Source organism: Chiloscyllium plagiosum, chromosome 11 (genome assembly GCF_004010195.1).
Source record: "Chiloscyllium plagiosum isolate BGI_BamShark_2017 chromosome 11, ASM401019v2, whole genome shotgun sequence".
Classification (NCBI taxonomy): domain Eukaryota; kingdom Metazoa; phylum Chordata; class Chondrichthyes; order Orectolobiformes; family Hemiscylliidae; genus Chiloscyllium; species Chiloscyllium plagiosum.
In genome coordinates, this window is record NC_057720.1 from 23,360,560 (window position 1) to 23,372,342 (window position 11,783).

At 43.6% G+C, this 11,783-nt stretch overlaps 1 protein-coding gene across 1 annotated transcript in view; it reads left to right on the forward strand.

Annotated features, from left to right (window-relative positions):
- The first annotated feature begins 4,840 nt into the window (after positions 1 to 4,840).
- Positions 4,841 to 11,783, forward strand: part of LOC122554215 — a 27,208-nt gene continuing 20,265 nt past the window's right edge. Inside the window, exons 1-2 of the mRNA XM_043698875.1 lie at positions 4,841 to 5,220; positions 8,828 to 8,889. Coding sequence (XP_043554810.1) covers positions 5,174 to 5,220; positions 8,828 to 8,889 — 109 coding nt within the window. The 5' untranslated portion in view covers positions 4,841 to 5,173. The remainder of the gene's footprint in view (positions 5,221 to 8,827; positions 8,890 to 11,783) is intronic.

Here is an 11,783-nt window from a genome sequence, read left to right on the forward strand (position 1 = left end):
AGGAATTGGGAGGATTCAAAGGAGAAATTGTTAAGGGTGAGGACGAGGTCGGGCGAACGAATGAGAGTGTCGGTGGAGGGGTACTGTTGGGAACGTCTGGAGAGGAAAAAACGGAGGGCTTGGAGGCCCTGGTCATGGCGGATGGAGGTGTAGAGGGATTGGATATCCATGGTGAAGATGAGGTGTTGGGGGCCGGGGAAACTGAAGTCTTGGAGGAGGTGGAGGGCGTGGGTGGTGTCTCGGACGTATGTGGGGAGTTCCTGGACTAGGGGGGATAGGACAGTGTCGAGCTAGGTAGAGATGAGTTCAGTGGGGCAGGAGCATGCTGAGACAATGGGTCGGCCAGGGTGGTCAGGCTTGTGGATCTTGAGAAGGAGGTAGAACCGGGCAGTGCAGGGTTCCCGGACTATGAGGTTGGAAGCTGTGGGTGGGAGATCTCCTGAGGTGATGAGGTTCTGTATGGTCTGGGAGATGATTTGGTGATGGGGGGTGGGGCCATGGTCGAGGGGGCAGTAGGAAGAGGTGTCCTCGAGTTGACGTTTGGCTTCAGCGGTGTAGAGGTCAGTGCGCCAGACTACCACTGCGCCCACTTTATCCGCTGGCTTGATGGTGAGGTTTGGATTGAAGGAGAGGGATTGGAGGGCTGCGCATTGTGAGGGTGAGAGGTTGGAGTGGGGGATGGAGGTAGACAGGTTGAGGCGGTTAATGTCCCGGCGGCAGTTGGAAATGAAGAGGTCGAGGACAGGTAATAGGCCAGCGTGGGGTGTCCAGGTGGATGCAGTGTGTTGGAGGTGGGCGAAGGGGTCCTCGGAAGGTGGGCGGGAGTCCTGATTGTGAAAGTAAGCTCGGAGGCGGAGGCGACGGAAGAATTGTTCGACGTCACGGCGTGTATTAAATTCATTGATGCGTGGACGGAGGGGGATGAAGGTGAGTCCTTTGCTGGGGGTGGAACCTGTAACTGCAGTGGGTGTGATGATGGGGGGAATCACCATTGCACTATACACACACACACACAGATATTCCTACACACACACACACACACTCACATACACACGGACACAGGTACACACAGACGCGCACACAGACACCCACACACACCCTTATAGACACACACACTCCCACACTCACACATGCACCCCCTCACAGACTTAAGACACTCTGCACTCACTACACGCAACACACGCACTCACTACACATACACACACACACTTTCTCATACTCACAACCCCCACCCCAGACAGACACACATACAGACAGACAAAGACCCACATGCACACATATATTTTGTGGGGTGAATTTGTACTTGCAGAGTTACATTGCATTTTGCTCAAAAACTACATACATTCATGTAGAACTCTGACCTCAAAAACTGCATGAATTTATGTAAAACTCTGTTATCTCACTTTTTAGATTAGAATCAATCTAAACATCAGGTCATAGACACAGAACACAGGGGGCTAACACCTTCAACATATTGTCTAGCTATCACCATTGTTAACAGCTAACCCGAGGATGGAACTTAAAAAAAAGTTTTGTGATTTATACATGAAAGAAGTGAAACAATCACTGTATTCTAACAGATGAAAGGCTTAACAGACAATCAATTTTTCAATGTATAATTTCAGTTACATCACACTGCAAATTTTTGCTATAAATTCTGTGTTACGATCGAGCCCTCCACAATCACCTGACGAAGGAGCGTCGCTCCGAAAGCTAGTGTGCTTCCAATTAAACCTGTTGGACTATAACCTGGTGTTGTGTGATTTTTAACTTTGTCTTTTATGACCATTTGATGATATATGCATACATTAATCAAACCATAATTAACCAGTTCAGTTGTGTATCTGACTTCCATGTGGCACACAGTCTCTTTCTCCTGCAAAGATATCACAGTTGGGAAATCAAAAGTCATAAATGTTGACCTATTCAATGGAGCCTATTTTATATCATCACCAAAGTGATAATTATCCCAATGGAGTCTCAGGGCAGTTTCTCAGGATAATAGCTCTATTTCAGTACCTGAGCCAAACAATGCAAACTGTGCCCCCTACATTTGTTAAGTAAAATGCAATTAAACAGTATCCTCACGACAGTCCATGGGCTATCATTCCTTTATTGTACTACCATGTTAGGTAGCCATAAACCTCAAGTAAACTTTGAGACCAGCATTCCACCTAATTCAAATGTATTTTCCCTATATGGATGTGAAGCATTTGTATGAAATATTTCTTACACTGATCTTTTCTCGATATGAAACTGTATCCTAATTTTCTTGTAATAGTTACAAAGATATACAAATTGTATAGCTGTGAGACAGAATGTATGCACTCTGCCAAAGCATGTTTATATTTGAAGGAGTGAAGGTGATCTCAATCTCCAAAGCTTTGGTCAATCTTCCAGTCAGGGGTTCATGGAAAAAGAAGTTTAAGCAACCTTTCCCCTCATTCTTGCCTTTCTTAATGTTCATCAGAACAAATTGTTGGCATAGCAACATGCAACACAATTTTAAGAAGCCAATAACTCATTGGTTAACTCAATTATTAGCCTATCCATTAGCCTACAGTAAGATTAGGGCCAGTCAAGGACAGTAGTGAGAAGTTGTGCGTGGAGTCCAAGGAGATAGAAGAGGCGTTAAATGAATATTTTCATCAGTATTCACACAGGAAAAAGACAATGTTGTCAAGGAGATTGTTGACTGAGATACAGGCTATTAGACAAGATGGGATTGAGGTTCATAAGGAGGAGGTGTTAGCAATTCTGGAAAGTGTGAAAATAGACAGGTCCCATGGGCTGGATGGGATTTCTCCTAGGATTCTCTGGGAGGCTAGGGAAGAGATTGCAGAGTCTTTGGCTTTGATCTTTATGTCATCATTGTCTACACGAATAGTGCCAGAAGACTGGAGGATAGCAAATGTTGTTCCTTTGTTGAAGAAAGGGAGGAGAGACAACCCTGGTAATTTTCGACCAGTGAGCCTTACTTCGGTTGTGGGGAAAGTCATAGAATCACAGAGATGTACAACACGGAAACAGACCCCTTGGTCCAACTTGTCCATGCCGACCAGACTAAATTAATCTAGTTCATTTGCCAGCCCCATTCCCATATCCCTCAAAACCTTTCTTATTCACATACCCATCCAGCCTTTTAAATGCTGTAATTGTATCAGCCTCCACCACTTCCTCTGGCAGCTCATTCTATACATGCACCATCCTCTGCATGAAAAGATTGCCTCTTAGGTCTCTTTTATGTCTTTCCTCTCATCCTAAACCTATGCCCTTTAGTTCTGGACTCCCCCACCCCAGGGAAAATACCTTGTCTATTTATCCTATCCATGCCCCTCATAATTTTGTAAGCCTCTATAAGTCTGCACCTCAGCCTCCAACTCTCCTGGGTAAACAGCCTCTCCCTATAGCTCAAATCCTCCAATCCTAACCTTAAATGTTAGCTCTGATTTTTCTCCACAGATGCTGCCAGACTTGTTGTGCCTTTCCAGTAATTTTGAACCTTATTAGAATCCTGAAGTAGGGGTCTTAAAATACATTTATGCTTCAGTCTTCTGAAGCATTTCCCCATTTAGAAAATAGTCTACGTCTCTATTCTTCAAGTAAAGTGCATCACCTCATACCCTTTAGTATTACTTAGTAAAAGCAAATTTGAAGATGTGTAAAAATAAAATGAAATTCATAAATCATATTTAAGGTTGAGTTCATGCATGGAAATCCCATCCTGGGTTTCCGACAGTCGCTGGATGGGTGCCTTAAGAACAAATTGAACTGATGAGTAAAGGTTTGGGTTGGTAATTCATGGCACCGAAACATTGTGAATGATGGGATTTAAGTTCCTGCAATATCATTCAACCTCAGAGACTCATGGGGGAAAACTGAAACCATAAATTCTTGGTCATCCAGTTTTAAATTATTCTTAGGTAACTAAACTTTAAACATTTCACTTTTCCTTTCTGTTTACTACTCCGTGCTGTTTGCTTCTTTGCAAATCCACTCTTTGTTTCCTGTTCTCCGTTTCTCTTTCTGTATTAAGTCAAACTTGACTCAGTTTGACTTTTTAACTTTAGTTTTCTACTTTTGTACTAATAAAACTGTAGTGATGAAATGTATTAACGTATTTCTTTATTTTTCTACTTCTGTAACTAAGATTTTGTACCTATTTGCTGTGTACCTAAGATGGCGTCATTGTCTGGCACCATTGTACACTGTACTCTTGTAAGTTGTACTTGAATGCATATGATAATAAAATCTAAATATAAATCTCAAACCTAAATCCAAATGGATTCCTAATTCTCATTATTTAATAAATTCCTCAGTCAGTCTTACCCTCACTAAAGCACATAATGCCTTTTGCCATCCCTGCCATTATCAGCTTATATGTCTCTTTTTTTATTCATTGGTGGGATGTGGGCACCACTCATTAAGCTAGCCTTTACTGACCATCCCTAATTGCCCAGGGGGCAGTTGAGAATCAGCTACATTGTTGAGTGGATTCACATGAAAGCCAGACCAGATAAGGACAGCAGCTTTCTTCCACAACAGAAATGGGCATTGGTGAGCCTGATGGGATTTTTCGACAATCGTCAACAGTTTCATGATCATCTTAGTTCCAAACATTTATTGAAGTCAAACCTCACCTTCTGTCAAGAAGGGATTCAAACCCAGATCTCTGGGGAGGTCTCTGGACTGATAGTCAAGCGATAATGGAGCTATCACCTTCCCAAAAGTTGTAGACATTTTTTTTGACCTGAAGATAGAGGAGCACTTCAGAAAATATCCAATTCTCGGCCAACTATTAATGCTCTTCTGTGTACGGAAGCTGTGTCCTTTCGTGTGTAATGCAATAGATTACAATGAGATACTGTGAGTGCAGAAAGTTGTCTCAAGTTGACATGATTTTGTGCACTTTGTTTTGAAAAAAGCTATACTGAACCTGCTTCTAAAACTGAGCAATTTTTTTATTCCTCGCGAGTGGTGGAACTGGAAATGCCTGGGGCTCGTAGCTACCGTCAGTTAGGGTGAAAGGGCAGAGCCACACCTTGAATTGCCTGGTTACTCTCTGTTTTAATTCACCGTTCAGGAGGGCAACAGGAAACATTGCAAAACGGAAAAGCCCGCAGTGTATCCGCATCCGTCAAAAAAAAGATTTAGGAACTGGGGAAAGGGAACAATGAGGGCGAATCGGCAGCAAACTAACGGAAAAATAACGAATCACAGGTAGAGGACTCTCCTTTTAGTAAACTCAGGCTGAACCCTAACCAAGCGAGAACTGTAACCGGGGAAGCTCTATGAACTTAGATAAGGTTCATTAATCACAGTATGCTGGCTGAGCTGTATTTCACAAATTCCTGAAACAATGTAAGCTTCCTTTTTACAATGGCGATTGAGTTTGTTTTTCAGTCTACTGTGTCTCCAGTATTGGCGATATGCTGGTTCACTGTAGTTTGTCCGCGGTCAGTTTGATTTGTAAATAAGGGGTGCGCTTCCATCTTTAAAAGTTCTTCAGGGTATTGGTGACAAAGTGCCAATCCGACTTGTTATATGCAAGAAGTATTTGGATATTTACAAACACGCCCGCCTCGAAAAGTAACAACTGTATCACGCCAATGAATAATAATAAGTAAAATGTTGTAGAAAGAATAGTAATATATTGGATTTTTTCTGTTGAATGTTAATTTAACTTAAAATGTCGCGATTAGCTGGGACACGCCACAGTGATTGAACACATGTGATTTGAACTGTCCACTTCTTAGAGAGTAAATGTCCATGGACTGTTTGGATCCACCCAACATTACATTCACCCAACTGGTTGGTCTATGTCTTTGAGTCTTCTTCCATTTTATCATCTTTATGTCAGCTTTTCAACATTTCTTTCTGTTCCATGTTTTATCGCATATTCATCCAGTTTCCTATGGAAAGTACCTAACATATGGGCCTTAACCACTTATTGAATAAGCAGAGTCATAGTCAGAGAGTCATAGAGATGGGCAGCATGGAAATAGACCCTTCGGTCCAACTTGTCCATGCTGACCAGATATCCTAACTTAATCTAGATCCATTTGCGACCATTTGGCCAATATCCCTCTAAACCCTTCCTATTCATATACCCATCAGATGCCTTTTAAATGCTGTAATTGTACCAGCCTCTATTGGCAGCTCATTCCATGCAAGCACCAGCCTCTGCATGAAAATGCTACCTTTTAGGTCCCTTCTAAATCTTTCCCCTCTTATCTTAAATCTCTACCCTCTAGTTTTGCACTCCATTACCCTGGCTATTCATCCTATCCATACCCCTAACGATTTTACAAACCTCAAGAAGGTCATCCCTCAGCCTCCAATGCACCAGGAAAAGTAGCCTCAACTTATTCAGCCTATCTGTATAGCTCAAATCCTCCAACCCTGGCAACATTCTTGTAAGCCTTTTGTGAACTCTTTCAAGTTCTACCACATCTTTCCTATTAGCAGGGAGACATGAGGAATAGGTGCAGGAGGGGAGCAGCTAACCTGTCTCACCTGCTCTGCCCTTTGACAAGATCATGGCTGCTCAGTGCCAAGCCTTAACTCTGCTTCCGTTTCATCTATGTAGATAAAAACAATGACTGCAGATGCTGGAAACCAGATTCTGGATTAGTGGTGCTGGAAGAGCACAGCAATTCAGGCAGTATCCGAGGAGCAGTAAAATCGACGTTTCAGGCAAAAGCTCTTCATCAGGAATACAGGCAGAGAGCCTGAAGCGTGGAGAGATAAGCTAGAGGAGGTGGAGGTGGGGAGAAAGTAGCATAGAGTACAATAGGTGAGTGGTGGAGGGGATGAAGGTGGAAAAGAAGATAGGCAGGTAGGACAAGTCATGGGACAGTGCTGAGCTGGAAGTTGGGAACTACGGTGAGGTGGGGGAAGGGGAAATGAGGAAACTGTTGAAGTGTTCCGAGGCGGAAGATGAGGTGTTCTTCCTCCAGGCGTCTGGTGGTGAGGGAGCGGCGGTGAAGGAGGCCGAGGACCTCCATGTCCTCGGCAGAGTGGGAGGGAGAGTTGAAATGTTGGGCCACAGGGCGATGTAGTTGATTGGTGCGGGTGTCCCGGAGATGTTGCCTAAAGCGCTCTGCTAGGAGGCGTCCAGTCTCCCTAATGTAGAGGAGACTGCATCGGGAGCAACGGATACAATAAATGATATTAGTGGATGTGCAAGTAAAACTTTGATGGATGGAACCATCCACCGACATTTCCGCCACCTCCAAACAGACCCCACCACCAGGGATATATTTCCCTCCCCACCCCTTTCCGCCTTCCGCAAAGACCGTTCCCTCTGTGACTATTTGGTCAGGTCCACGCCCCCCCTTCAACCCACCCTCCCATCCTGGCACCTTCCCCTGCCACTGCAGGAATTGCAAAACTTGCGCCCACACCTCCTTCTTCATCTCCATCCAAGGCCCTAAAGGAGCCTTCCACATCCATCAAAGTAGTGGAACATTGTGTTTTCCCAATGTTCTTGCTTCCCATCCTGTCACCAAACACTTGGTAAAGTTGTGGTTAAATATTCCTGCACTATATGCTTTACTTTAGCAAGGCATTTGATAAGGTTCCCCATGGTAGGTTCATTCGTAAAGACAGGAAGTATGGGATACAGGGAGATTTGGCTATTTGGATTCAGAATTGGCTGGCTGACAGAAGGCAGGGAGTGGTTGTAGATGGAAAGTATTCTGCCTGGAGGTCAGTGTTGAGTGGTGTCCCGCAGGGCTCTGTTCTTGGGCCTCTGCTCTTTGTAGTTTTTATGAATGACTTGGATGAGGAGGTTGAGGGGTGGGTTAGTAAATTTTCAGATGACACAAAGGTTGGAGGTGCCGTTGATAGTATCGAGGGCTACTGCAGGCTGCAGCGCGATATGGACAGGATGCGGAGCTGGGCTGAGAAATTGTAGATGGAGTTCAACCTGGATAAATGCAAAGTGATGCATTTTGGAAGGTCGAACTCAAATGCTGAATATAGGGTTAAAGACAAGATTCTTGGCGGTGTGGAGGAACAGAGGGATCTGTGTGTGCAATTACATAGATCCCTCAAAGTTGCCACCCATGTGGATAGAGTTGTTAAGAAAGCATATGGTGTTTCGGCTTTCGTAACAGGGGGATTGAGTTTAAGAGCCGCAAGGTTTTGCTACAGATCACACTTGGAATATTGTGTCCAGTTCTGGTTGCCCTACTATAAGAAAGATACAGAGGTTTTGGAGAGGGTGCAAAGATGGTTTACCAGGATGCTGCCTGGACCGGAGGGCTTGCCTTATGAAGAAAGGTTGTATAAGCTCAGATTTTTCTCTTTGGAGAGAAGGAGGAAGAGAAGAGAGCTGATCGAGGTATACAAGATAATGAGTGAAATAGATAGAGTCAATAGCCAGAGACTTTTCCCCAGGGCAGGATTGACTGGTACGAGGAATCATAGTTTGAAGATATTAGGAGGAATGTATAAAGGAGATGCCAGAGGTAGATTCTTTACGCAGAGAGTTGTGAATGCATGGAATGCGTTGCCAGCTGTGGTGGTGGAAGCGAAGTCATTAGGGACATTTAAACGATTGCTGGACATGCACATGGATAGCAGTGAGTTGAGGGATGCACAGGTTAAGTTATTATATTTTACATTAGGATTAAACCTCAGCACAACATCGTGGGCCGAAGGGCGTGTTCTGTGCTGTACTTTTCTATGTTCTCTATGTTCTAAAACTGGCAGGGTTGAAATTAGTCATGCACATTTGATTGATAACACATCAGTAGTACTTTTCATACTGTAGTATATTTTCCTTACTATTGACCATTTTACTTTGAACTTTTTTTTACAGATGGGACAGCAAACTATTTTCTTATTCTCGATGGGAAGTGAATGACTCTGTCAATGATGATGGTAGGACAACATATGCTGTTATTTTCATGGCACTATAAATTCCAGCTGCATAAATCTTCTAGCCTCACATCCTGGCATATGTCTGAATCTGTACTTGATGCGACCCTGGAAATGAGCTGACTATGAAAATTCTCTTGTATTTTATCAGCTTGACTTAATGGTGGTTTTCATCTGGGTCATAAAGTTATTGTTTCAAACTCTACTCTGTTGCTTGAACACATAATTTGGGTGATGCTTTGGTTTAGCATTGGAGAAGTGCTATATATCTAGAAGTGCTCTCAACTCCAATATCACTGAAGCCATATCTATTTGTTCAGGTAGATGCACAAGATTCCATGGCTAGAGTTATACAAAGATATAGGAGAAAGTTAGGATTGCAGATGCTGAAGATCAAAGTCAAAAGGTGTGATGCTGGAAAAGCACAGCCGGTCAGGCAGCATCTGAGGAGCATGAGAGGCGATGTTTCGAGCATAAGTCCTTCATCAGGAACATTCCTGATGAAGAGCTTATGCTGAAAATGTTGACTCTCCTGTTCCTCGGATGCTGCCTGACTGGCTGTGCTTTTCCAGCACCACACGTTTTGACTCTTATACAAAGATATGGCAGTGGATTTGAAGGCTAGAAACTAGTGGAGTGGAGGAGAGGATTGAGATGGGGGAGGGAAGTGAATTCAACAGACAGCCAAGCATTTATCCTTTCACCGCACCAGGTGTTGCAGTGTTGTTTGTCTACCAGTGGACCAGTTGCAACCTTGAAGTGGGAAACTGGTGTCCACCTAAGGACCATTCCCCACTGAGAAGGTTTAACCAACACAGGTTGAAGCCCAGACCATGGGTTGTGCTGATAGGTTGCATTGCATGGACTAATGATGGATAGTGGGGTGAGTTACTTAATGATGAAGGGCTTATGCCCAAAATGTTAATTCTCTGCTCCTTGGATGTTGCCTGACCTTCTGTGCTTTTCCAGCACCACACTCTCAACTCTGATCTCCAGCATCTGCTGTCCTCACTTTCTCCTGAGCTACTTAACAACACCCTTGAGGCCATTGGAAAGTTTTCCACAAGAATTCCCCTGCTCCCATTGACTCTCAAACTCCTCTCCCTGGGATCTGTCAGTTTGCCACTTGGGATGTTGGAGGTTTCCATGTCTCATCTGCTTGAGCCGCATTTGACACAGCTCACTGGCTTGCTGTTCTCTGAGGTGAGACTTCTCATTAAGTGGCCATTAAATAGCTATGGGCCAGCTGGTATTCCATTTGGACCCTTCCCTAACCTTTGAGCCAGAGGGTGTGATGGGGCGAAAGATCCTGTGCCCCATGTAGTTTCAGCCCAATAATGCTGTTTAAATTGGAGCAGGGAGTTCTCATAGTGCTGAGCCAGCAATGATTCCTGGCCCACCCAAGGAAACTTCCTGACCTCTCCGCCCCCACCCCACTCCGGCCTATCACCCTCACCTTGACCTCCCTCCACCTATCGCATTTCCAAAGCCCCTCCCCCAAGTCCCTCCTCCCTACCTTTTATCTTAGCCTGCTGGACACACTTTCCTCATTCCTGAAGAAGGGCTTATGCCCGAAACGTCGATTCTCCTGTTCCTTGGATGCTGCCTGACCTGCGCTTTTCCAGCAACACATTTTCAGCTCTGATCTCCAGCATCTGCAGCTCTCACTTTCTCCACCCAAGGAAAAACAAAATAACAGATTACTTATCTCATTTGCTGTTAATGTGACTTTGCTATGGGGACAATGACCACCATGTTTGTTGACAAAACAAAAAGTGACTGCATTTCAAAAGTAATGAAATATTATGAGGATATTAAAGATGAGAGAGAGATAAATGTAGTTTTGTACCATTTCGGTTGTCCTCACTCTTAACCTTAATTAGCTTGAAGTGAATTAAAACTGTCGATGAAAATCAGCCTGGTGTCTACCATTTAAAATTCATCAACAAAACTTTTTCACACAGTGAGTAGTTAGGGTATGGCATACATTGCCTGGAAGTGCAGTGGAGGCAAGTTAAATTGAAGCATTCAAAAGGGGAGCATTATTTTGAATAGAAATGATGTTGGATAGAAAACATGTTTACGAGAAAAAAGTAGAAAATTGGTACTTGGTAATAGAACCAGTGCAGGCCATGATGGGTCGAATGGCCTCTTTCTGTGCTGTGACAATTCTGAAATTCTGTGAAAATGCTTTGGTGTCAGCAGGGTTCACTGCTGTCAGTTAGATTCAATCCCCCTAACTCGATGATTATGGAATCCCTGTGAGGGATAACTGAATGATGTAAATTAAAATGAATATTCTTTGTGCAATTCTTTCCTCATACCTTCTCATCCCCTACTGCTTGCAATTGTTAAGGAAATCAAATGAGATAGGAATAAGGAGAATGAAAATTATCTGCTGGTGGTCACCCCTTGTTTGTTCTTTAAGTGACCAAAAGGGGAGAAGATCCTCTTTAGTTGTTATGTCCTTAAAAGCAATGTGCACAAAACCATCAGCTAGACTGTGTCAGTCAAGTCAATTGATTAATCAAATTGCAGTAGGAAGTTCTTCCAGTCCTTTGTCTTCAGACAAGGAACCCACTTGTATTGCTATTGTGGAAACACCAAGTCACGTTACGAGTTCGATAGATTCGGGATCAGTTCCTGTGGATTGAAGGGTGGCTAATGTGCCACTTTTTAAGAAAGGTGGGAGAGAGAAAGCAGGAAATTATAGACCAGTTAGTCTGACTTCAGTGGTGGGAAAGATGCTGGAGTCTATTATAAAGGATGAAATTACGACACATCTGGATAGTAGTAACAGGATAGGTCAGAGTCAGCATGGATTTATGAAGCGAAAGTCATGCTTGACAAATCTTCTGGTATTTTTTGAGGATGTAACTTTGAAGATGGACGAGGGA